The 27,759-nt window shown below is 37.3% G+C and overlaps 1 protein-coding gene across 2 annotated transcripts in view; it reads left to right on the top strand.

Moving 5' to 3' along the window:
• The window catches only part of AKT3 (AKT serine/threonine kinase 3), a 150,974-nt gene extending 123,424 nt beyond the window's left edge, over positions 1-27,550 (top strand). For both annotated transcript variants that reach the window (XM_032185287.1, XM_032185288.1), the window contains exons 11-14: positions 11,657-11,871; positions 14,551-14,638; positions 24,152-24,254; positions 26,468-27,550. In XM_032185287.1, the coding sequence (XP_032041178.1) occupies positions 11,657-11,871; positions 14,551-14,638; positions 24,152-24,254; positions 26,468-26,553 (492 nt within the window). In that variant the 3' untranslated portion in view covers positions 26,554-27,550. The remainder of the gene's footprint in view (positions 1-11,656; positions 11,872-14,550; positions 14,639-24,151; positions 24,255-26,467) is intronic.
• The last annotated feature ends 209 nt before the right edge of the window (positions 27,551-27,759 follow it).

The raw sequence follows: 27,759 nt of genomic DNA, 5'->3' as shown, positions 1-27,759 counted from the left end.
CATAGCTTGTCTGATGCAAGCTGAAATTAACGGATGTAGGCAGAGAGGGAACCCCTAGAATGCAGTGAAACAGTCTAGCATGAAAATTGGTGTTTTAAGCTTCTGCAAAACCGTGTGTTAAAGATGGATTTTAACTCAGATAAAAGTAGTGATGTGAATATTACTGAAGAGCTCCTTCGGGTGTGGAGAAAAGCATGAGGGTGCTTGTTTGCACAGAATTTGATGAAGGTACCAACATCATGGACAACAGAAAGGGCTGGGTACTCTGGTACCAATTGAGAGGGTTAGGTTAGGGTGAGAATGTAAAGAGATGGGCATGTTACACAACAGAGAAAATTAAGTTGCATGACTAATATAGCCAAAACTTTTTTTTTTTTTTAAGTTTTCTTTTTACTTTTTAAATGGGGGGAGAGGTGAATTTCAGTAAACTAAAGAAGAGAATAATGAGGAAGGTTAACAGGAGAGAAGGGAGATTCAGGAAAGGAATCTAATGGTCTCACTGGTAGGTTGCTTGGCCAGCAAACAAAGCTTGGAGATGAGAAGGTTTTTCTTACGGAGGAAAACATGGTTGTGGGCAAGAAGGAAAGCTTGAGCTAAACTAAAAACAATTATATTACTTTGTTAATTTTAACATAAATTAATAGAATGTTTTGCAGAGAGACAGGAAAGGCAGTAGAAATTGATGAGCAAATTAAAATGGAAAGGAGCTAGCTGGGGAGCTGTTTGTCCAGGAACATAGAGGAACTGAAGAACAAGATGATTTTTGCCATGGCTTAAGCACTTTCCTTTTTATCTCCTTTTCCTTTAAATTTCATTTGAGTTTAAAGATAATGGAGGCATTTACGTAATGTGTTTTTTAAAATTCTCTGCAACTTTATATAAATAATAGGTATGTGCCATTATTTTCCATCTCTAGAACCCATGGATAATAAAGGTAAAAAGGGAAAAAAGGAATTTGTGGAAAATGGCATAAGTTAAGGTATGGCATCTGTTAAGATGTTGCTAGATGGCACCTGCATTCACAAGGCTTTAAGAACAGTGTGAATTTCAAGAGCTGGAACAGTGCTGTTAGGAGAAACAATGGAAAAGAGACTATTTTGTGCTCCATCTTCCATCATGCTGTAGAGAGCGAGTTCTCACTCCTGTTGAGTTACCTCTGGTGAGCATTAATAAAGCCTACTTGTTGGTGGCTTTGGGGGTTTATCTGGGGGAGGGGATAGTTTCAGTTGCTAGTGAGATTCTTTTTATTTTCTTCACTCAATTCTTTTTTCAGGAAAGGATAAGGAGACAGTCCACCAAATTGTCTGTATCAGTACTAATATATTTGTAATATTGTGCATAGTGGTTATGCTGAAACCTGAAGCCTGTAGTGGTGCTCTAGCAGGCTGGAAAGAATTTCATACATAAAATTTTCTTAAAGTGAAGTTCTCTTTCCTTTTTTTTGGAAGGTAGGAGATAAATATGTTTCTTTAGCTTTATACTTTTTTTTTTTTTCTCTTTTTCTAGTAAAATTTGATTAAGAAGAGCATTTTGTGCTTTGATGGCAATTTCCAATTACTTTGCACCTAGAAGCAGTGCCTGCTGTGTTGTTAAGAATGCATTCCATTTCTGTGCATTCCTACTCTTGTCTTAGCTTCTTTGCTCCTCCAGTGTTTCCATGAGATTTCATACACTCTTGTAATTATGGGAGTCCTTTATTCCTTGTCCCCTGGCAGCTTAGAAAGAAGACAGGTTGCGACTGTCCGGAAGTAAGCTTCTTGTAGCATCTTATCCGATGCCTCAGGCAACATTGTGCAGACAGACTCAGTCGAGATGGATGTGTGAACTCGTGTGGATGTATTTCTGGGTTTTGTTCCTGTCTTTGAATATAATCTTTTTAGTGCTGAGCTAATTATGTAGTCTCAGTTTTACTGTTGAGTTAGAGTACCTGATCAACTTTCCAACTGTAAAACAGTTTGAAAATCAAATGTAGCTTACATGCAAGACCCAACAAAATTAGAAGTGTTAAGTACGTTTTGGCAGTTCACTTTTATTATGCCCAGTCCTCAAATGTACCAGCAGACAATCATCTGAATGTTAGTTATTTTTCACATGCTTATGTGATCACACAAAAAGTACATGCTAAAAAGAAGCAGATGGTGACAGATGGGGAAGGTTGAATAAGGTGGTTTTGGAAACCTAGAAAAATGCACTTCTGTAATAGTGTAAAAATAAAAATTCTTTGATCGCCAAGTTAGAATGAACAAAATTGAGTGCCCCCCTTCCATTCTCCCCCCCCAACCACCAAAAAGAAAAAAAAAAAAAAAAAAAAGAGGGAAAAAAAAAAAGAAAATCAACCAGCAAGCCCACAACACCCTCAAACTTTACTGATAGAAAGAAATGGAACCTACAAGTGTTCAGTGTATATTTAGGAAAATATGTCATATGGTGGTGTTTTGTCTGAGGACAGAATATTAATTTTTATCAGCCAGAGACTTGAAAAGGTGGAAGTTGTGTTTTTTTCTTCCTTTGAAAATGATGCATTCGAATCAATTGTTTTCCATGCTCAAAGAGTGCTGTCAGAAGAGTTGTACTTTGATGTCACCTATTTGTAGTGTTACTTGTATATAGGCATGTCATACTTTTCCTGGGGACAGCTGTATAACTAGAGCTAATCTGTAACAGGCAGTATTACATATTTGTCATATAGGCAAATATAAGGCTGAGAAAGAAGAGAAGATATAATCAACGAAAATAATATTGCTGTTTTGTCTGTGGATTGCTACATCCAGTAGACCTACCATTAGCATGAGGGTTTAACATTTGCTTATTCCCTTGCATTAGTTTAATGGAGTTTTAACATAAATATCTGTTATGTAAATAAATTAAAAAAAGATACCTTTAAAAAAATTTCAGTGGATGAAATGTATTTTTCTCCATAAATTAAAAAGTATTTGATCTGTTAATCTGATAAATACTTGCTAAGTCTTCTATCGACGCTGATGCCATCATTATTTTTTTTATTTTGATAATCAAGTCATACTTAACCTATAGCATGAGGCATTACTGCTTCGTAGTGACAGAGAACATTTTGCTTTTGGTCATTACCTTTTGCTTAAAACCAACCCCCCTCTAATTCTAAAAAGTGGTACTCGTTTTCCTGAAAGTATGTTTAATTTCTTCAGTACCAAAACACTTGAGTTACGTTATATTCTGGTTCACTAATTTACTTTTGGCTTCAAAAGGATAGTTCAAGTTTATTTACTCTCTGTTTACCATATATAATCTGATTCTTAGTAGAGAAACAATAGAATTTATTTTACCTGTGGAAATGTGGTTTAGTGTTGGCGTGTGCTCTTGAACAGCTGTCTGTTTTATATTTGGCTACATTTCACTTCTGGGTGAAGACCAGTCGGGGGTGGGAGGAGAAAGAGCACGAATGCCTGAAAATAGTTTCCCTTCTGATTTATGGGGATTTTACAATGCGGAATTTTCTCCTTACACTGGAATTCCAAATACCAAATTGATTTTTATGTTGAAATGAAATGGAAATACAAAAAGTTGTTTTAACTTGAAATGCTAGTACCTCATGAAAATCTCAAATGTGGCCTTTTTTCTGTTTTGTTATCACATAGTATATTTTAGTGTACCGCATTGCCTCTTCTTACATGCTTAAGTCATCAGAAATGCTAGGAACTTGAATTTGAGCATTTTTGTCAGCTTGGCATTGCCAGCAGGGCCCCGAGGTGAACATGATGGAATATGGACAAGACACGGTATCCAGAGCAGAATATTTATTTATTTGTAATCACCAGCATCAAGATCAAAAGATGAGTATATGAAAGCATTGCTCTGTTACACATAGAATGAGCTGCTGCAACAAGAGATAAATTGGTACAGGAGTTAGACTTTCACCTGAAACTGGATAACCAATGACGTAACATGATTTTGAATTTTCATGCAATCTAGTTAATCTCACCAGACACAAAAACTAATTGTCCACAAGCAATATCAGACCTCTCAAGGGGAATGATGTAACAAATAAGCAAAAATAATAAAACAAACAAAAGACTAGAAAACAGATTAGCTCCATGTTGCCTACAAATAAACTGTTGTATTCAAACCAGGACTTAAAAGCACAGTGCGATTTTCTTACGAAAAACACATTTTTGTGTAATACAAGTATGACAATTCTTATACAGACTGTCTCAATAATATACTTGAAGCTTTTTTCATTAATTATCATTTAATCAATGCACACATTATTCCAATCTCAGCAAAAATTTGTGAGCAATGAAAAAAAACAAAAGCTGAATAAATTCTGTTTAACATGGGTAAAAATTCAAAATTATTCCAGCAAGAATGACAAACAACCAGAAAGATTTATCACAATATTATTATTATTTGTTATTTCTTACATGTGTTGCATCTTATGCATGTTATGGACTCTGCTGCCAGTACAGTGACATTTAATAGAGATATTAACAGGTCTGCAGTTTTTCATAGAATGGAACCAATCTAGCAGAGTCATGAGAGAGAACTGCCACAGAATCATATGAACAGAGAATCGTCTAGGTTGGGAAAGACCTTTATGATGATTGAGTCCAACTATGAGCCTGACCTACTGAGTCCCATCACCAAAACACGTACCTTAGTGCCACCTCCACACATCTCCTGAATACCTCCAGGGATGGGGACTCCACGGCTTTCTTGGGCAGCCTGTTCCGATGCCTGACCACTGTCTCCCTGAAGAAATTTTTCCTAATCTCCAACCTAAACCTCCCCTGAAGCAACTTGAGACCATTTCCTTGTGTCCTATCAGTTGTCACCTGAAAAAAGACACCACCACCCTCCTTTCTGCAACCTCAGGTAGCAAAAGTAGCTGCTGGAAAGGCAGTTGTAGAGAGCAATGAAGTTTCCCCATAGGCTCCTTTTCTCCAGACTAAACAGTTATTTTACTATCTCTGGTTTTTGGTTGGTTGGTTGCTTTGGTTTGGTTTAGTTTGGTTGTATGTATTGAATAGGTTTTACTTTTGGGGGGGGTCTTTTTAGTGTGTTTTGATATATTATTTTTGATTGCTGGGTTTAAACTGGTGTCTTAACAGTTCTTTGTTAGAATACTTTTTTTGATGTGCAATAGCTTAATTCCTTTTTTTTTTTTTTTTAACTCTATTTAAATTCTGTTGCAGGTTCAGTCCCTTCTAGAATGTTGAACACTATCAGTATTGCATGCTTTTAGCTCTAGTAGGCATTGCTTAATTGCTTGGTATATATTTATACCAAGACATAAAATTTCTGACACAGCCCAGCATGTGCCTGTGAATGAAAAAATTTAGTTTGCTATTTATTTTAAGGTTACACTAGGAGAGGCTAGGTAGGATGTAGGAAATCTGTAGAACAAGAATGTATTAGGGAGATTGTCTGTATAATGACCAGAAGTAAAACAGAAGTGCAAGCCAGATAAAGAATAGAAAAAAATGATCTGCAAAACTTACAGCAGTATTGGAAAACTTTTTTCCTTTATTCAATTCTCAGATATCCATTTCCAAGGATATCTATAACCTTGACAATTTGTCTTTTCAGCTCTGTAACACAAGCAATAAGTATCCATTTAAGCAATGCTTTCCCTGTTCATAAGAAGATGCAGTGACAGTAACTAAATTTGTATAATGTTCGGCAAACATACCCTTTTCTAGGGAGAATTTTAATACATTTAGGATAAACATCTGTTTCTATTAAAAAAAAAAAAAGTGTATAACCTCAGTTCATTAGTGTTAGGTCATAAACTTTCTCTTTGTTGCAGTAGCTACTGCAATTGCTAGAAAGTTCTAGCAAATACACTTTATAACTTTTGTTGAATAATATGTGGATGAATATTTGTTAGCAGACCAACACCTGCAGCAATAAAAATGTGTGAAGGGTTACCAGGAACGCTTATGGAACATACACTCCACCTGAACTGTAAGGTTAATTGAAAACAGTTTTTTCCCCTTAAATTAACAGTACATTGGTGTATCCAAGTTCTCAGTTTTCTATCACAACATAGGTGTGCAGACAGTTTGTTTAGATGTTTAAATCTTTTCCCATCTGTTCTGTCGAATTTATTGATTGAGCAAGCTATTTGTTTGTAATGTCCTATCGGAGAGTCTATATATAATGTATTAAGAGTAACCATAACTAGGTAAATATGCAATTTTTTTCCCGATAAGTTGCCTTAGTTATCTAGCAGAAAGTACCAAAATGAGATTTTGAAGCTGTTCTTTTAAAAATGAAACCCATTTGTAGAAGATCAACAACAAATTATATGAAGCCTTCCATTTGCAATGCTATTGCTATATTTGTCAGTTTGTAGAGTCCAGAAGTTGTAGCAACTAATTAATGTTTAGTGGTCTGTTGGAAGTATAGTTCTTGATTGTGTAAATTTTTGGTGTGCAACCAAAAAATATTCCAGAAGTTGCTTATCAGAGATGTATTCTTTCAAGAAAATGCAGTACAAATAAAGTTAAGGGTTTTTCTATATTCATCTCAGTTTGTGATTATTGACATATCAGAGAATCCTAGTTTCACTGAAGTCAAGGGGAGAAAAAAAAAGACTGACTTTAGATGATCATAGGTTTCATATAGGCTGCCAACCTTCCTTTTTTTTTTTTTTTTCCCTCCACAAAATCATGCGCATTGCATATGTTTATGTTGACTTATCTTTTTTCTGATTCATTTAACTGCCTGGTTTCTAAGTCTCTGTCCCAAACCTTTGTAAATAAGAGTTTGCAGATGTATCTACAAACAGTTGTGGCAGGCCAGAAAACTTTTGGCTCTAGCTACTTAAGGTAGAATTTTGAGTTTTGTTTAGAGGGTTTGATGGTCTTTGCTCTGTTTACGTAGCACTATCTCATACATCCTTGGCCATTTTTTACTGTCTTATCCTTACCAGCAACTCTGAAGGGTGTAGACACCCTTCAAGAGAGTAGAATCTCTGGTGAATGCTTACTTTTCACTTTTTACAGTTTTTTTTTATTTTTTATTTCCCCTGCTATTCCAGTAAGTTTTAGAGAGAGCTGGGAGCAGTGTTCTGAAGCATGAGAAACTGTGGCATGGACTACTACTGCTGTCCAGCTTTCTTTGAAACGTATATATATGTGTGTGTGTCTGTATAGAGATGTAATACTTCTTATATATAGCTCCTGACTAATGAAACAAGTACTGTTTTAGCTAGTGTTGAGATTTTAATGTAAAACAAGCATAAGAGCTGTGCTTTGTTGCCTTCTGTGCACAATACAAATGAAGTTATAAGGTAAATAAATAGCTTTCCCTTAGCTGAAACTATAATATTGTCCAGTGCATCTAAAAGATCCATAAAAGCACTAAAGTACCTGCATATGCCTGGAAGCAGATGCCTGACTAATGTTTCTTGGTTGTTACAAAGTGTGTATGTTATTTAACCTCCTGCATGTTTATCTAAAACTGGAGAAACACAAACTTTAGTAGCACCTGTGCAGCTTTTTAAAAGCATCCATATAAATCCAGGCTATGTCCTCTTATTACAGATGTAAGTTTTAAAGCAGCATCAATGCCCATAAAAATGGCAATGGTTTCAGTGCAGCAATTAGTTTTTGCCCACTTTGGAGCCCTTTCGTACTGCTAGAGTGCTTTAGAGAAATACAGGTTGGGAAGAGAATCAGGCCCTTCATCTTGTCATTAAGTGAGAATGGCTGCTGCAGCTGTCTGTGTGCAGGAATAGCTGGGAGAGTCTCTGTAACTGCTGTGGTGAGGACTGTGGGTGGAGTGTAACAAGCATTTCTTTCGGTGGCAATTCCATGTTCCACACCACCTGCCCTGGGATTTCCACTTCTGCCTTCTCACTTGTGCTACTACAGCTGTTCAAGTAATTATTTAGTGACTTAGGCCCAAAGACTTGATTCAGGTTGAATAACCCAGGGTGAAACACTTTTTTTCTTTTTCTTAGTACTGGTCTACTCTCTGACGTAGTGTTGCATACTTTTAGCAAGATAAGTGAAGTTGTGGTGAGGGAAGAGAAATGAGAGCGTGCATGAGGCTGGTGCTGCCTCTGGAAGAACCAGTCACTGAGCTAGAGCCCTTAAAACAAACAGTAAGATTCTGTAATAAAAGTAATAAAAGTGATGGTCGCTTCTTGTGTTTTATTTCTCATAATCTATGGCATCATCCAAACTGAACATCACTCAGCAGACCTCCTGTGTTACTTGACACTGGGAAGTCACTGGTACAGTGCTGGATGTGAGGTGTAAAATAGGGATGAGTGACTATGAACGTTATCCAGGCACTGAAATCACATCACACTGGAGCTCTCATCTCCTAAAACCTCCACTAGATCTTGATGAGGTGGCTTGGAATTTTCATACCTTATGTGTAATGGTAGAAGAGGCAGATGAAGGAAGAGAAGTTGTATACTTGAATGATTTGACCATTTTAATCTGGGGGAAGAAAGCATATAAACTTCATCTGTACATGAAAATACACCTGACTGGAGTATGTACTCAGTATAGCTGCTCTGTCTGTAGTTTATGAGTTCCATGTGATCCTTCTGTTTGATACCTTTAGAAAACAACATATTGGTTTGTAACAAGTATCAGAGTAGATGAGCATGTGCCTTTTATGATAGTTTTGGTGGTCCTGCTGCCTACCCTGCTGCAACTGTGAAGGAAGTGGGTTGTTAGGATAGTGCATTGTCTTAAAGACAGATTTGTGTGCCCTTACAGGGGAACAGGAATTGGATGGAGATGATGGAGGTTGCTTTAGAGGGCAGTGTACAAAGTCTGAGACCAACATTTCTGCTGAGGCTGGCCAGGTGCTTAGACTGGCACCCCCTGTATACAAGAGTACCCCACATATACTGGAGGAGAGCAATAGCTGTTCGCCAGCCCTCACAACCTCAGGAGACATTTCTAAAAGCAGGCATCTGCCTCCTGATATGCAAAAGTTTTAATTACTCACAGGTACAGAGTATGCAACTGTGTCATGTTTGTTTAGCACTGGGCTGAAGCTTTCTTGTCCTGTGTTCAGTGTAATTAAAACCAAATCCCTAAACTCGAAGAATTGTTTGAAAAGGACCCTGTAATGCTATAGACGTGTGCATATAGACACGTTCTTGTGCCTACTGTAATTGTATAGATTTCATCATAGGAGCTGTTGGACTCCAACACTTTCATTGATTTCTCACAGTCCAGAAATCCTGGGATTTCTTAACACCATGAGGAATAGAAATGTCCTAAAGAAAATAGTTGTGTGTATTTACTGTGAAAACATTAAGCGCCATTTTATTCCATTTATATTAAAATAAATTGAGATGCAGTTTCCTTTATTTACACTGTTTTCAGGCTGTTTTCCTTTTGCCTAAACGAAACCCTTTTGATGCTCTTGCTGGTCTGGCTGGCTGTAAACCAGGTATTTAAACAAAAATAAAGAGTTGCCAGTTTTGCCAGCTGGGGATGAGAACCCGGCTGGTGATATGCGGGTTCGGGTGGCAGTTAATCCAGCTTTTATGCTTTTTTATGATTTTATGTAAAAAGAGGTTAAAAATCACATTTGGCTCTTTCTTTGTACCACTGTTTTGTTGCTGTTGTGGGAATGCAGCAAAAGGTTGCTCATACTTTTTATTATTATTAGGTAAAGTCCTGCATAAATTAGGTAAAGCCCCAGATACAGTTTGCTTTAGCTGTTGGGCATGTGATTTGTCTTGCTCAGAGAATGAAATGTTTTATGTTCCTGTTGCCTTCTTTTGTAAATTGTATGTGCAAAACACACCTCAGCTTGCTTGTAAAAAGAATCTACCACTGCCTCACAATTTTACGTATTTTAGTAACTTCAAAAGAAAAAAATAGCTAATGGTACAAATAGGAGAAATAATAACAGTGGTAACACATGTATCAGAAAAAATATATAAATGTTTAAAAATATATAATGTTTATATTTATATTTATATTTATATTTATATAATTTTATTCTGTGGCAGAAGAAATGGTGATTTAAAGACCCAGTGACACAGATTTCATATAATTTTTTTCAGCAAATAGCTTGCAGTATTCTGAAACTCATAGAATGTTTAATTATTTTTAAAATGCAGGAGTTATTTTAGTTGGTTTTGTCATATGTACTTATTCAGATAATTTGTTGTGTTTTACACTTTCCAAAATTTCACCCTCTATTTAGAAATATCAATGATGTAACGAGTCTGTGTGTTTTGGCACAGTTGTAAATAGTATGTGTTAATGTGTTAATATTTATGATTTTTTAATCATATATACACAAGAGGGATTTGCAATACACTTCTTTTCATCATGTTTCTACTACGTATCCTTAAGGACAGTGAAAACTAGGAATATGAATGCATTAATTACCGTGGGATTGTCAAAATTGCCGTACTGAATCAGATGTATGTTCTACTAATAGCACGTAGGAGATACTTCAGAGCAGGACTTGGTTTCACTGTGGAAGAAAAAGGAGAGGCAGATAAATGAGCTCTACACCCCATATTAGGACTGGCTGGTGTAGTGCGCATGTCCTCATATGATACGATGTGGTCATGGCCACTTGGTGTCCCCCGATAGGTGAGGTCTGTGTCTGCCCTTGCTTCACAGAAAACTATTGGAAGTATTCTTATGCTTTTTAGAGAGTCACAATATAATATGCTCATGGAAAAAGTTTATTTCTGATCTTCTAGAGTTTGCCTTATTCCTTGAAGCCTGAAGGTGTTACTACACATCACCAGGCTTTCTCTAGCATGTATCTTAATGACAGTTTCTGTGTGTCTTCCTGTTTGAATCGGGATAAGCTCTTGGTCGTTTTTGTTGTCTGCAATGGTGTGTTGCAAAAGGCATTTGTTTTCTGTGGATTAGTTTATGTTTTTTAATCAGTCGTGTATGCTGCTTTTCAGAAGCTGCCTTTTAGTGATACAGAAACCACGGAATATTCTTTAATTCTTTATAGAGTTCATCTATATTAGGTGCATTTCTTTGGTCTTTCTTTCTGCTCATTATTTACATCTAATTTCTTGTTTTAAGGTTTTTGCCTCTTTAAAATACATTTCTACAGCAAATACTGGCAATTTAGGCACACACCATTGTAGTGCCCTCTGTTACCATTTATGAACTTCTAATTTTTATGACTTTTGAGTGAAAGGGTGTGATCACCTAGTAATGCACAGAACTATGTATGTATACATACAGTAACCTTTAGTTTCCTTATCCCTTATACAGACTCATTCTGAGTCTATGCTGTTGTTATGTTGCTTCTATTTCTGTAATTCAGTATAAAGAGGTCAAGAGATACTGTTTAGATTCCTTATTGCGATTCTCTAGAGCTCCTGAGAGGAGGACTGTGGAGTAACTATTTTTAAGATAAGACACACAACATTGGAGGCATTATCATATTAACAAATGATATAAGCATTATATTTCTGTGATCATATCATATAAACATACAGTATCGTGGTAAACATAATATTGTATAAATGTTGCCGTACTTCTATGCACTAGTACAGTTCAGCTGTTTCGGACTACTTCATGGAACATAATGAACCTTATTGCATGGTATAGAAGAAAACACATTCATATAGAGATGCATTGAATAGACTGAAATTATCATGCCTGAAGTAGTGCGTGTATTACACGTGTATTACAGTTGGCTTTGATTTCTGTCGTAGGTGTTGGAAGATAATGACTATGGTCGCGCAGTGGACTGGTGGGGATTAGGTGTTGTCATGTATGAAATGATGTGCGGAAGATTACCGTTCTACAACCAAGATCATGAGAAACTATTTGAACTGATACTAATGGAAGACATAAAATTTCCTCGAACTTTATCTGCAGATGCAAAATCATTACTTTCAGGCCTACTGATAAAAGATCCAAATAAGCGGTAAGTAAAATTACTTAGGTATACAGTGATAGTAAATACTCTGATTATAATGGGTAATGTAGGCCAGTGGTGCCTGGTCTTCCTGACTGAAGGATCTTTCAGTCATAGGAAAGGGCCATACACAGCCAGACAGAGTTCCACACAGCCTCAGAGTTCCACTTTTTCAATGCAGCAATAATATACAACAGTGAGTTTAACAAGCAAAAGGAGAAAAGGGATGTGGAAGAGAATACTTTTTTAATCCTTCACAACAAAGTCAGATCTTTTCAGGTTTAGATTTTGTACTGGAACAAAGGGAGTGCTCTAGATTGCTTTTCAGAATATGAATTAGCCCTGAGTTGGCTATAATGCTTAATGGGAATAAACCACTTTTTCTTGGAAGTGATCATGCCTGAAGACATGTAAAAGCTGCCACAGCTAAGTTTTATTAAAGCACGTAAAAAGAAGACGTATTAGATCACGTAAACTATAAACTTGTTAGATAATACATCTTATGTGTGAGATGTAAGTTGTTTGGAAGCAAGCATCACCCAGCTGCTGCCTACACCTCTTTGTTGTGGGCTTTTTCCTGGAAGATTGTTGTCTAGGTGATCTATTTTCCAGTGCCTCCTGCACTGGGCCAGCAGCGTCCAGTCCCTCTGGTTCCAAAACAAATCTCTGTCTCTGTAAATGAGTGAGATTTGTCTCTTTTTCCCAGTCTTCCTGGTCTTCTTGGTCCCTTAGGCTGCAGGCATTCTTCTGTGTGTCCTTCTCACTTCTCTAGTCCTCCTTCATCCTCAGTTTGTACTCAAGTTTTCGGTAGCAGGCTTATGCTTGCTGGCACTCAGGGCAGGACCAGTCACCATGTACCTCTGAGGGACTCAGCTGCACTGAGCTTGGTGTAGCAGCCAGGACAGTACAAGAATTCAGCCTTTCCATTGCTGCCCATCAATATCTGTTTTAACTAAATTTACTCCATGTACTAAAAGCAAATTGTGACCAGCCAAATAAATACATGGAAAGTAAAGTAAAAATTTATCTCTGTAGTAATTCCTAGTGCATTTTAACCTCCAAACAATTTGAGCCATCAAACATATTAACCTTTAGAATTGTAGATACTTCCCTGTAATTAATCTTTGCAGACAGTAGTGTTTATTACAGACTTATATTTACAAGCTTATTCATATCCAAGTTCCGGTGCTAGCTACTGATAAATAGGGTAGGAGCACAAAGGTTAACCGCAGCACAGCTTTTCTCTGAGCAGCTGGATGGGAAGATACTGAGAGAAGTCTGGAGACTGCAGATTTGGATGCTTAGTGGAGATGTAGCAAATTTTGTAATGGATAGCTGAGAAACAAAGAAAAATACTGCATGGAAATGAGAATAACTTCATACCCAGGCACTACAGGACTGAGGTAGTTGTCCAGAATGCTTCTGTAATTTTGCAAATTATTGTTCTTTGCTATAAATGCATTAGAGAGGAATTTATCTTAAAAGGTTGCTTTAAAAACTTTCTTTATATCTTTAGCAATTCATTTTAATGAAACACAAACTGCCTGTGTCATTCTCCTTGTTAGTATTTAACAATTATGGGCTGTTTGTTCACTTAAAATTATTATTATTTTTTTTTTTTCATGTTGCAACTTCTTTCAGTTAGACCATAGGATAGCTGGACTTGGGAAGAAGTTAGATGAAAGTTGAGCAGTCCTGAAGTCCAACAACTGTTGAAAGGGGGCAGAGGTTCCTTCCCCTGGATGTGTGGCTCTATCTCCACCAACAACAGCTTAAGGGAGCTCACTGAATGTTTTTGAGTCAAATTTGATTTGCTAAAGCAACAACAACAACAAAAAAAGCCAGTTCGTTCTTGTTTTCTTGTTGTAGGGTTTGTTTTTTTCCACATTAGCGAGCTGACTCAGCTCTCGGACTCCAGTGAGTATTATGATCAAAACGATGCTGTAGTTGGAAGTGAGAGGGGAGAGGTATGGGCAGGTGTGGGACCCTCCTCTTTTGGCAGCAGTGACTGCTTACATGAGCTCAAATCACCCCGTGCAAGTTCTCTCAAAGTATGTGGAATTCACCTCCTAAGATGATTTGCCAGAGTCTGGCTTTGGCAAGCTATGGGCCACAGTGAATATTGTGGTTATTTACAATGGCCTTTAAATAACCTTCTCAGCAGGCCTACAATTTATTAATTTATACTAATTGACTCAGATTGAGACTATTTTATGGTAATTGGTTAATTGTTACAGCACCCAGATGCAACAGCAGCGAACACTGTATAAAAATGATGTGTGAATCATTACTGATTCAGTGCTTGGCACCTCCCTGGCAAAATTTTGTGTCAGTGCTGTTAGGTTGGTTATGGTTTTTAATAGTGCCAGAACTTCAGTTGGTCTTTCAAGAAAACTAAAGTTAATTATGTCTTTTAAATGAGTGGTTTATTAAAAACTGATTGTGGACAGTAATGAACACCGTAATTGGAATAATCAAATAGAACAGAATATGGTTTGGACAATTCTGTTACTGCTTTTTATCTTGATATCACCTGAATTCATATTAAACAAGTGAGAATTTCATATTAAATAGGTCAGAGTTGTTCCTGGATATTCAGAAGTTGTCATTTTTCTAACAATTAAAGCAATTTAATTTCCTTTTAAGAGTAATGATTGTTTAATATAATTTTTAAAATTCTCTCTTTAGACTTGGTGGAGGCCCAGATGATGCAAAAGAAATCATGCGTCATAGTTTCTTTGCTGGAGTAAACTGGCAAGATGTATATGATAAAAAGGTATGTTTTTATATGACATTGAATAATCTGGCTTCTGTTAGATTGTTTCAACTGATAAGTCATAGAACCGTTGCTCTTTGGAACCACATTTTTCTTTGCAACTTTTCATGTTAATACATGCAAATAATTATTCTGAACTAGGTGAACTTACTTAATCTTCCATTTTTCAATTTGCCACTGGACCAAAAATAAATTTTGCAAACCAAACTAAACTCAGCAAAGACTTTTCTTTTGTTATGGTAACGTCCATTTTTTTCCTTTACTTTTTTTATTCCTGGTTGTTCAAGAGAAAAGTAGGTGTATGAATCAAGAAAATGTTAAAAAATAAAAAATAAAAAATCCTGAATTTTATTTCTGCCTTTTATTGAAATATTGATTTTTTTTTTTGAAATTTTATAATGGGGAGATTGAAAGCAAAAATCTACTTTCTGATTATTTATGTTTAAGTAGATATTTTTTTCAAACTAATTTTTAGAGAAATATATAGGAAAATTAAAACAGCATTATACTTCTGAGCCAAAACAGCTTGTGGAGAAAGAGAGTACTGGGAATTGGATTTGAACAGTTTTGTCTAAACGCAGTCCTGTTCCCGTAATGATCAACACTTAGAGAATGATTTTAGAAAATGAATTTATCTTACTAAGTAGTGAAACTCAGTTTGACTTAAGTTGTTTTTATATACATAAGCTGATTTTATCTCAGTACTTGTGTAAGAAGTTTCTTGTTGCTATAAAACCCTTCTATTTTGATGAAGTCTTTTTTCTGTGCTTTTTTTTCCAACTGTTATATATTGTTAATCTGCCAGTTGAGCTGCGTAATTTTAAAATTTTTCTCCTCTTTTGCTTTGTTCAAAAAAAAGGAAAATGGAAGACATACGAATGAGCAGAATATGTTTATGCTCCAATGTCAATGCTACAAACTGTTTTTTCAGTTGTTGTTGAACTGGGATTTTAAAAATGTGTGGTTGTTGGTGTGGTATTTCTCTGACAAATACCAGAATTGAAATGCGAACCTTATATTATGATACAAAATATGGTACTCTCTGAAGTTACTTGATACAAGTGTGATTTTTCCCTGGCAGTATCATGATGTTTCAAGAACCTTGAAAATAAATAATCAGGACAAGTATATTGATTAGGTTACTGGTTGGTTGAGTAAGGACATTGTAGAGAAATATTTGAGGATAAAATCTGAAAATGGAAGTTGAGGACCTGGAATTGGTTGGATTGACACGTGCTATGATTGAATGAGAAAGAAAAAACTGTTACATTACTCTTCCTCTGTTGAGAAAGATTTCGTAATTGTTTTGCATTAGAAACTGAGTTCTCAATTCTACACTGTGTTCAACATCAAATTCAGTTAAGAAAATATATATACTCTTAACTTAAAAGCATGTGCTTCAAATCTTTCCAAATCAACATGGCAAGTGCTTTACAGTCATGATCTTATTCTGAGCAATTAAAATAAATGGAGGTATTTTGCTTCTACATAAACGTAGGTATTATGTATGCCTTTATGCTCGTGGAGGTGGATATGGCTTGTTGGAGTGTTATAACTGGAGAAATTGCAGTCACTCTTTGTTTACTCTGTCCACTGCTGCTTTGAGAAACTAAATTTGATAGTAAAAAATGAATTGGATTTCCTCAGTTAACTTCAAGGACCACAGGAATTATTTTTGTGCAGTATTGGCATACAATGTGTTCTTTATGGGTAAAATAGCTCATTAAAACTACTTCTGACAGTACATTTTTCTGTTTAATTCAAAAATAGTTTTATTGCTATTATGAAGCCATTTGTCTGGTTGGTTGAGGTATACAGTCATTCCTCCTGTGCACGCACTGTCTTACCAGTTCTGAAGTATGCAGAGTGGAATACTGTGCTCGGAAATGTAAACTTCAAGCATAATAATAAGCTTAATGAACTTTAACTGAGCATTTTTATTACAATGCTTATGTGAATATTTTTGAGATTTTGGTGTGTGATACAATTTCTAAAATAACTCAGGAGTATGCATCAAACACATTTGATTTTCAAATAGCTTTATCCTTTATGCTTGTTTCTCTGTTGCTGTTTATTATTAGTAGTAGGGTCACTTGATTAAATTTATAGTTGATATAATTATTTGCATAGTAAAAGTATTTCACAGTATTCTTGTTTGAGGTTTATGCACCATGAAACTGTAATTTTCTGGCTGCATTTCAGGCATGTGTTTCTGTTAGTAACGAAAGAACTGAAGTTCACATTCAGAGTAATGGAAACCAAAAAATCATGTGGATTTCAAGTAGTTTCTGGGGAATGGTTTTGTGCATGTGCATGCTGTGCTGTTGTGCCACTGATTTTATCATTTTTACTCAAGATTAAGGACATCACTGTACTTACAAGGGTGTCTCTTTACTGGTGTGATTAGAGACAGAATTCTCTGTCTGTAAACTTGGAGTGTTTCATGCAACGAACAGCAGCTCTGTCAGGTCAAATGGATCCAAATGGTCAAACAGAATTATTAGCTCTCTGATACTGCTAACTAATTCAACTAATTTGGTACTTCACAATGATAATAAAATGTTGCATGGTACACTGGAGCAGAGAAGGTCGTTGCCTTTAAATGAAAAATGTATAGTACTTAGCATTTGCGATCAGATGTGTTTATTTTTGGCAGAAAAATCATGAGGGCATATGAAAGAGAGCAATCTGTGCCAGGTTCTTCCTGTGATCAGCTCAACCCTGATGAGTTTTCATCTCTGTGCATGAGTATGAGAAATTGAATAGTTTGGCAAACTCTGAAGACTTCAAAAGCCCGTATACTTCTAAATAAATTATTTGTTTTATTTTTAGCTAGAATCAGGAAGCTTTTTGACATTTCTCTGTTACTCATTTAAGAACAGTTTTAGAGTATTTTTATTTGGGTTGCAAAAATATTCTAAAATTGTCAGATGTTCTGTCTAGGATCTTTCACTGAACAAAAAACACATGGGCATTAATTTAAAGGTAGGAATTTGGGTATGTCTTCAGGCATGCAGCTTGAAGCACTCGGGTAGCCTCATGTTAGAGGAGATCCAGACCTTTTAGCGAATTCTGGGTTTCCTTCTGCATGTAATCTGGATGAAAAAAGGAGGAAGCTATGCAGGAATTTGGGCTGAGTTGCATATATCATCTGATTTCTGCTAGTGTCTCTGGTTATTCCTGGAGCAAATTTCTTTGTTAGTACTGGGAGAGGAGTAGGGGCAAGTGGCAGCAGTGGTTGCAGCTGAGGTGCCCAACCTCGCTGAAGACTGATGGAGCAGTGCTGCCAAAGGCACCTCTCTTACAGCAGCATGAGGTCGGACAGCTGCACAAAGCTGTTCCTTATCCTCCAGCTGTGACGGCTTTTGCTTTAGTTAAGGCACAACCACAACAGATGATGAAATCCCATGATTAAAGCTCAGGGTTCAGGTCTGGCAAAATCTGCGACATAACTACAATGCTGAATACGTATTTAAGTGCTTTCGTGTATCAGATTTTAAGGGAAGGGGCAGGAGGGAAATATGAAAATGCCAACATCTGGTTCTAAGCAGTTGCTGTTTGAGTCGTACTATTTTGGCACAATTACCTGCTGTGTAATAAAGCCTGTAGAAATGACCCTTGTTGCTTGCTTTTGTGTTGTTGCCATGCAAAGTAGTAAAAAGATCAGAAAGCTGCTAACCAGTCTGATCTTTTCATTGTGTTTCCAGTGATACTATAAACTGTACGTGCACAGCTAGTGATTGATTACCACCCCTTTGCCCAGCTGCTTGAATTTACAAAGAGGAGAGTATAACATAAGGGTGTCTGATCCTTAAACAAGCCATTGCTGCTGTAGCCCTAAGGCTCGTGACTTCCCTCTGCCTTATCAGCTGCTGGAAAAACTGGGTTCAACTGTGGGCAACCTCCCCGATGATGTGGTGTGTCCCCCTGCACTAAAACCCCAGATCTGCCTCCTCCAGGCTGTCTGAGACCACCTCCAACCCCACAGCACATATGGTTGGTTTCCTACCAGGGCTTGTAGGCTATTCCTGGTTCCCTGCTGTCCTTTGGCTTGGCCACCCGCATGGGGCAGAGGAGCCAGTCCCCATGGCAGTACTTGCTGAGCAGCATGATGCTCAGCTCCGGTCACTGTCTTGCCCTCAGTGGAAACCAGTTTGGGGGTGGGATGCAGCTGGGGATGGCTCTTCTCTTCAGTGAGCTCAACTCAGTAATTTTGTGGTCTTTGTCTTTGCTCCATCGTGGTGCATTTGCCCAACCATTCAGAATTTATTATGGAAGGACGTACAGACTGACAGAGTGCTCATCAGCTCCTTTTTCCTTTGGTAACTGAGCTAGCGTCAGAAAAAGGACACAGGGTATCATTAGGAAAGGAAAACCAGTACTTTAAAGAACTTACATATTTTTATTTAAAGTGTTGTTGACAGCCTATTGTTGAAAACTGAGCTAAAGGTTTTGTGTTTTGGTTTTGTATCTCTGCATGATTTTTAGGATCACCAGCTATTTGCTTTGAAGGGAGCTTAGAAGATATAAATGAGGAAACACATTGACAGATATGCATCAGAAAAAAAGTCAGATTTTGAGACAGGCTTTGCTAGTGTCCTTTTAAGGTTCTTTATTGTGGTATTTGGTTGTTATATTCATTTATATAATGAATTTCAGTTTATGTGAAAATAGGCTGTTTACTTGGAATGTCATTTAGTAAATTATCCAGTCTGTTAATGCAAATACATATTTCTTTAAGTTAGGAAGTCTGAGAATTGTGACATGTTTTCAGCACTTAAAGCCAAGCCTGCCTGTGATGAAACACAAAGGTGTGTTGCAGTGACGTGACCCCATTCTCTTCTTGCCGTGTTATGCACGTGTTCTGCCATTCTCATTAGTCTCATCTGTCTCCTCTGCTTGATTCTTGAGAATAACAGTTTTGCAGTTTGGTAACATAGCTCTCCAGGGAAGGTTAACAGAGAAGGAAGTTTGATTCCTGGACATCAGATTATGAGCACTTAACTACCAATACATAATTAACTTTCATAGCCAGAAAGAACTGTAACATTTGACACAATTTTTGACATATGTCAGACCTGAATAATAAACTAGATGGCAACTGTTGAAATACAGCATATGATGACAATACAAGGCATTATTAAAATATCTGTTTTGTAGTTATTTTTATAATACATTCTCAAAATACATAAGCTGTGAGAAAAGCAGAATTCATCTCGTACATTGTAATTCATTAGTAAAGAGGAAAACATGTTGGGATGCAACAGTGCTTTTTTTTTTAATTGGACAGCTCACAATGTCATATTCAAGTTGAACCATACATAAAAGTCAAACAGTTATTCCTCATGATTAAAAACTGAAACAGGACAGCAGTGCTTACTTCTTAATATTTATATGATACTTAAAGAATTAGTGTGTTTGTGAGTTTTGTGGTTATAAAATAATTACTTAGTTTATTTAAATACCTTGGGTAATTCAGTGGGGGTGGTGTATAGCTGCACCTCATATGCCTTTAACACTCATCTCAGAGTATTATTCAGCTGTAGGCTGTTGGTGGATGAGATTTTTATGATTGTGTTAATTTTGAGTCTTTGGAAGGAAAATTCCTTTTAAATTAGAAGGAGAAGGAAGATCACACTGCAATTTTCATTTGACAGGCCAGGTCCATCACAGTCACTGAAGTAGCTTCAGCCACTTCCTGTGCAATCCAAGACAAACTGATCCTGTCTGATAATCTTTGAGCTAATAAAGTTACCTATTTTCTCTCATACTGAAGTATTTGCAAAGTTGTTTAGTCAGAGTGAAAAAGCTGAAGGTGTAGCACAGTCTGTCTGTTCATCCTCATGAATGCAGTAGTCAGGTACTGTATCTACCCCTTTTGTTCCCCCAAGAGATGGGTGTCAAGTTTCCCAGGTCCTGAATTGTGGAAAAACAGTGGTGGTCCTCACATGCTGCTCTTGATGGATGCCAGGTGGGAATGCCACTCCCTGGAAGTAGTAAAAATACTGAGAATTTGATACTGCTTCTGCTGTCATTTCTAATATCAAACCTTGGAAATGGCTGAGGTACATTCAGACTGACAGGTGCGAAATAGGATTTGTCTTAAACATCAACTCTTATAGCCATTAACTCACTGCTGAATTTGGTTTTTCATTTCTTTATTTGTACGCATGTGTATGTATGTACATATACATCTCTGTGTGTGTGTAACACATGAACACACGTGGTCTGTACTTCTGGTCCTTAGAGGCAACTGCTGAGTGCTGAACATGTATAACTCTCCTGTTTGGTCAAGTGTCCTCCTCCTGAAATTGACCAGGCTGCTACGAGAGGGCAAATTGTCACGAGGTGAAGATAGGCAGCCAGGACCAGGACTGAGCACCACAAGCCTTGCACAGACTGACAAGGCAGAGTTTAACCGAAGCTGGTATTGTTGCTTTTGGCCACCCATTACCCTGTGTGCCTCGCAGTGCTCACATTCTCCTTTTGGACTTTCTGACTTCTTGGGTCAGAAGTGGGGAGAAGCTGTGGTGAGAGCGGCTAGATGCCATGTCCTTGTGGCATCACAGCACAAAATGTCACTGGGTATAGAGAGACATCTTCATGTTGTGATCATCAGAGATGTACTCAGTGTTGTGTGCATTGTTCTTTGTCATTGAGCCTCTGAGCTTAAAGCTTTTGGGCTGTATGGAGAAATTTCTATGTTATTATTCAGGCCCTGTGTCAGTGTAAGTGGTTATCTCTGCAGCAGTTGCATCTTATTCATCTTTCTAACAGTTTCATTACAGCTGAAATTTTGGGAGATTTTTACTTTCTGCTTTTAAATAAAATCTGACAATTAATGAACAAAGGTGGCATCCCTCCAGAAACATAATTGCCAAATTTCTGTAGCATGGCCTGGCATGTTGGTGACATGGCTTACAAAATCTGTCTCACATGAATGGTTCTGCCTCTAATCTCCTGACTGTATTGTGGAGGTATAGTGTCCTTCTGTGTGCACTTGTGCACATCATTTGTACCGTGCTCCCTGCTCCTGCTTTATGTGGAAGGATGTAAGGAAAGCACTTTATCCCATTTGCTCCATTTTCTTCTGGAGGTGATACGCAAGCACTGCATGCCAGTTCCTTTTTTCTTGACAGGAATTGTGCAGCAACTGGTAAATTATTTTAGAGGCTCTCCCTTTAAATTGGGGAGTCTGTGTTGAAGGTATCTCAGCAATTATGTGGAGGTCAGAGAGGGAATTTATCTCTGGAGGGGAAGGTGTGTATGTGAGGGCAGAGCAGGCCCCTGCAGCGCGACTCTGAGACTTTAGGCTTGGCTGTTCTGGTGTGGGGGGTTAGAGCAGGTCGAGGGGAATGAACCCTGTCTCTGGTTATCCTCTCAGCTTGGAAGGTGGTGCTGAGAAGGAGGCAGAGCATGTGGGAAGAGAGAAAATACCTTCCTCTTGCTCTCTCTTGTGTTGTGTTTATGCCTCTTGCTCTCAGCTGCCATTTTCTCTTTCCCCTAGGCTGTCAGTGTTGGTGTACGTGAAGGTACAGCCTGTGTAAATACCAGCCACGTGGCTGCAGGGTTTGTGTTTACAGCCACTGAAGCCCACTACTGCTTTTCATGTCTCAAGTATGAAAGGTACTTCTGTAAGATGACTGAATCCCGTAGCACCAGTGACATAAATCTGCATCAGGTTCCTCCCTTCTGGTTATAGACTGGAGTTCTGTTTGTTTTTCTTGTTTCACTTCCCCAGACTTGTGGCATAGCCGCTGACTTACTGAATGGCGTTGATAAAGAGTTTCCTATTAAACAGTTGGAAGTCTGGCTACCGAGTGTGGCATGGGAGGACCAAACCCCCTCCTGTTACAGAATGTGCTTGTTGCTGGTGACATTTGTGTTAGTGGTGCTTGTAAAGCCTGACTGAAATTATTGTTGTAGTCACTTGTTCCTGAAGAGTCCTGAGTACTGTACTTCCCTTACTAACATCATAGCAAAGCCTGTTGATCTCAGTGGACAAAAAAGAGAGGACAAAAAAAGAAGAGTAAATCAGTAATTAGCCAGAATTTTTTTAAGGAAGAACCTGCCAGCTGATGCATTACTTTTTTCCTCTTCAGTTGCAAATCCATGCATTGCTATATATTATGATCTTACCTTGCCTGTCTTGTCTTTTTCATTACATAATTTTCTGGATAGAGATCTATTCTTTCTTGAACAAGGTCTTTCCTTGGCTGGTTTTATAGCACTACATAGTGCTATAAAGGCATAGCACTACATATGCACAATATGGCCCTGATAGGACAGGCTAGCTATGTAAAAAAGTCTTTAAAATATGCATTGAACATAGTAAAATAACGAAGACTCATACTACCATAAAAAGGGATTATCAAAAGACAGCTTCTTAAAGTACATCATTTCTGTCATGAAATGAGTCTAGTGCATTGAGCCTAGTGGGAGGAGGAGGTTAACAGCAGCTTTGCTTCCTATGTGGGGTAAAATTAACAATTTACTTGCTCAGTGTTGGTGTTCTGGAGTTGACAGAAATAAAATGAAACTAGCGAAAAACACGCACAAGGTCTGATAACATCAGTGAGCCATAACTTAAGCTCTTATGTAGAAAGGGAAATGGATATGCTGTCTTCAGGGTTTGCATTTTAAGTCGTATGTGAGTGGATAACACCGAAGGGCTCCAAGTTACAGACCAAAATGCTTCCCTTCCATGAACTGCATTACAATATCATATATATTAACCTGCTGTGTAGTTTTGGACTGGCACAATACAGCATGAAATCCCATAGTCAATGTGCCTTCCAGTTAAAACCTGTGGCCTGTAGGATGTTCTTTTAGAGGAGAAGGTTTAAGGTGAGGCTGATGTGAGGGAGCGCTGCCTGTAAGCAGTGAGCAAATACCAGTTACCTGCTGCTGGGAAGCACTGCACTGTGTTGTGGAAGTAGGGGACAGGATCAGATCCAGAAATGTTGGGTTCAGGAACCTTACTTAAGTATGAACTGACCTTTTTCAAACATAAAATTTATTTTCACATTTACATGATTTATTTTAAAGGTAAGTTCTCAGCCTTACTGCTGAAAAACGGAATGCAGTGTGCTTACTGTACCCTCTGTGCTGTCCCTTTTGCCTCAGCTGTTCGTGCCACGCAGGTCTGGCAAGTACCTGGAGGTGCCTTTGCCTGACAGCTATGTAGGTAATTGAAACGGCCCAAAGAGTTTCTAGGTAATTATGCAGCTCAATTAATCTGCAAGTCATGTGAAAGTGATACTTTGAATTTAGCCTTATCTTGCTATTAGCTAGATTCTGAACTAGTATTTTTGGGATTGATTCTAATGACATGTATCTCTTACTAGGAGTTAGAGACTCAGCTGTCTCTTGTTGGACCCTCTTGCAACTTCTTGTTTGACCTAGGGCGTAGAGAAAAAAAACAACTTAAATTAAAACTTTAATTCCTTTCTTGGTAGTAATTTGGTTGGCTTTAGGTATAGTAATTTTGTTTTGTTTCTTGGTCCCTTTCAGCTTGTACCTCCTTTTAAACCTCAAGTGACATCTGAGACAGACACCAGGTATTTTGATGAAGAATTTACAGCTCAGACTATTACAATAACGCCGCCTGAAAAATGTAAGTCAAAAATTATACATAAGCATAACTTAAAAATAATCGCTTTATAATAAAGCACTATGTATGAAAGTTCTTTTGTTTGAATGGAAAAGCTTACTAGCAAAAATCTTCACGTGAAAGTGTGTAAATAAATTCTCAAAAACAGTCTTCATTTGAAGAAGGAATAATTACAAAGCTTGAAATATTAGATGTTAGACATGCTTTTGTTTGTTTGTTATATTATTACTATTATTTAACATAGGTCACAGTTCTGTAGTTCTTTCCTTAGGGAAAACACCAGCTTCAAATGTTTGCTGGGTGTCAGTAAAGGTCCCAGTTCAGCAAAGTAAATTGGAATATAGACCCTCCTTGGAGACTGCTATTGATTTCAGTGGGTTGTTTAAGTTTAGTGAGACACACATATTTTAAAGTACTTCATAGACCCCACCAATCCCCAGCCTCATCTTCCTGCTTGCCCACCCCCCAGAAAAAACCAATCCCTTCCCCACGCCAAACTGACAGAGATGAGTGGATGCCTTTTGTGTTGATATCCATTACTTGAAAATTGAATTTCTTAACAAGTCCTGTGCTTTTTCTGAGCACTTAAAGAAGTTATTAATATAGATGTAATCAGTGCACTGAGGCTTGCACAGACCTTCTTTGTAGGAGTGAATTTCACTCCACCACAGTTTGTATTTCTTCATCTTCCACTGCACACACAGGAATCGGACAAGCTAGGGCTTAACAGAGTTACTACCAAGCTAGTGCTAAAGCATAGTTAAAGTCTTGCTGCTGAATTCTTGAATGAATTCACTTTCTAAGTGAGATTTTTTTTTATTATTTTTTTATTTTTTTTTAACTGGGGGGTTGAGAAAGGAGGAAAAGGAGGATCATAAAAGTAGGCAGGAAATACTGTAATTAAGATTGATTATCCTGTCATAGAGCTAGCTCATTTTTGGGTGGATTAGGATTCTCAGGTTTAGCCACAGTTCTCTGTTGCTGAACAAATCTGGAGTAGTTTTCTGGGTTTTGTATTTATAGTGGTTCAGTTTTGTATTTTTAATATAAGAATTTTTTCATATTTGTAATTTTAACAAATTTTAAGTTTGGATTAATTTAGAGACTATTGGTTCGATCCTATAAAGCCATTATCTCTTAAAACTCCACATATGCAATGAGAATGGATATTTCTCCATCAAATGTTGAAGCAATACAAAATACGAAGATGCTACCATGACTTCAGCTTTAAATTTATTGAGTTCAGGGTGGTCAATTAATAAGAACTCTGGGAAACTACCTGAAATTCCTGTCTTAGCCTCTAGTAATGGCGTGACTGATGCAGCTTGAAACAGTGCAAGGCTACAACCCACCCTGCTCATAAAAATAATAAAATAGGGGTGATTGCCAGCACCAGTGCACAAATGTTGAAAGTATATCTTGTATCTACAGTAACCAAACCGCATATATCACAATAAATTTATGCATATAAATCTATTGTTAGGATAACAATTTCAATAGGTGTCTTTAAGGACACTGTTTAAAAATCCATGCGAGAATGCAGATCCAAATGCTCAGAGTTAGGCAACATCTGGTGTCTGGTTTCCATTGGCAATACAGGAAATATGTAAATAAAAATATTTATGAATTTGGCTTAGTCCGTGTTTCCTCTGATCCCAGAAAATACTGTAAAAATAAATAGTTTACTAAATAATTGTATGTAAAAATTGAACTAAAAAGAACTTGTACGAATTGTTCATTTTGTTGGTGTGCTTTCTTTTAACTCCCTTCAAAATGGAGAAGCATTTAAGTATGTCTACAAGATTATAATTTTCTGAACTCAGTTTAAGAAGCAATGAAAACTGCTTCTCTGCTTCAATCAGCAAGGACTTCTTTTCTTTTTCTTCTGTGCTACCAATAAATAGATGTGCTGGTGTGTTTTGATTAGCCTAGAAAGGGTAGTAGTGATTGAAGTCCTTGTGTGATAGTCATAATAAAATAATAAATAAATAAACAAAAAAAAATCCCCATACTGCTGTAGTGATGACCTACTGAAAGGATATCTTTTCCATGAGCATCAGTCTACTGTATGAGCATAAACTTATGTGAATGAAGATGTATTTTTAACTCGAGCCTTTAACTTCAGCATTGAACTCTGAAAGATGGGCTGCATGTTAGGTGAATAATAAAATTTTATAGTAAATATAATGATGTTTTGAACTTCTGCCTTAATACAGATGACGAGGATGGTATGGACTGCATGGACAATGAGAGGCGGCCGCATTTCCCCCAGTTTTCCTACTCCGCAAGTGGACGAGAATAACTTTTTTGTTCTGCTGCTTCACTGTCATCTTAGGTTTATCACTGAAAATGATTCCTGAACATCACCACCAGTACTAGATACTATTTAAGATAGCAGGGGCACTTTCAGAGACCATTCCAAATTGAACAAAGTTATTTCCCAAACCTACCTAAAATCCATTTTGGTTTTGCATGAAATATGGTAGCTCTCTATGCTCTCCTGCTATTGCTGCTGCCCACCGTCTCAGTATAATAGCAACGTCAAGAAGTTACTAACAGTTTCTTTGAAGGTAGATGACTTTACTTCAGCGTTGTACGTTTTGTGCACAAAGTCATCTATTTTTCCTCACAGTGGAGGCTAAACAGGAAAACGTGTTGGTCCAGCTTATCTTCTTCTAGAAGATGAATCAAAATTGTAATTAGTCTAAAAAGACTAGTCTATAATATTTTCTTGCATCTGTTTGTGCTGGTTAGAACAAGAAAACGTAGGGGTGGTGATGTACATATGCAAGGTTTTTGTTAGGCATATCATTACTTGAAGCAGGTCTCTGTCATTAACATCTGGCTGGAATTTGCTTGGGAAACGTTTGAGAGAAGGACTTAAACTGTTGATATATATAAATATATATATATATTATTTTTTAATTACTGTTGGATACTACAGAAGAAGCAGAAGGGCTGGGCTCACCCAGCCTGCCACTTAGAACTTCCAGGTTCATGTGCAATCATGGAGAATCGAACATTATACATGCAAGAAATGAAGGCATAAAAGCAGCAGTTGAAGTTGTTTAGGGGTCTTATAATTTGCACCAGATAACATCTTTCTCATGCTTTTCTTTTTCTTTCATGATATACATCACCTCTGATGGCTGAAGAATGTAGACAGGCATAATGGTATTGCTTTTCACCAAAATGTGTGCACCAAGGTAAACAGTTGTTTGCCTTACTTATTTTTGAGTTTGTGAATTAGCTTTTTCTACAGGTGTTTAACTCTGAATATTCTTCTTTTTTTCTTTTATTTTCTTTCCTTTTTTTTTTTTTTTTTGTTATACTGCGGTAGTATTTATTTTTAGAGATAAGGTTTGTATGTGTCATGTTTGCAAATGCTGCTACATCTTAGATAGAACAGGCTTATAGCAGTTAATTTTGTAATATATGGAAGGACTGTACAAGCTGAAGGGAATAATGCACTTTTATCCCATGTGGAAATTTTAACAAGGCTCTGAAA

This window comes from Aythya fuligula, chromosome 3 (assembly GCF_009819795.1).
Source record: "Aythya fuligula isolate bAytFul2 chromosome 3, bAytFul2.pri, whole genome shotgun sequence".
NCBI classification, from domain to species: Eukaryota; Metazoa; Chordata; class Aves; order Anseriformes; family Anatidae; genus Aythya; species Aythya fuligula.
Note: the sequence above shows the minus strand (reverse complement) of the source record. Positions and strands in the feature narration are given on the sequence as shown.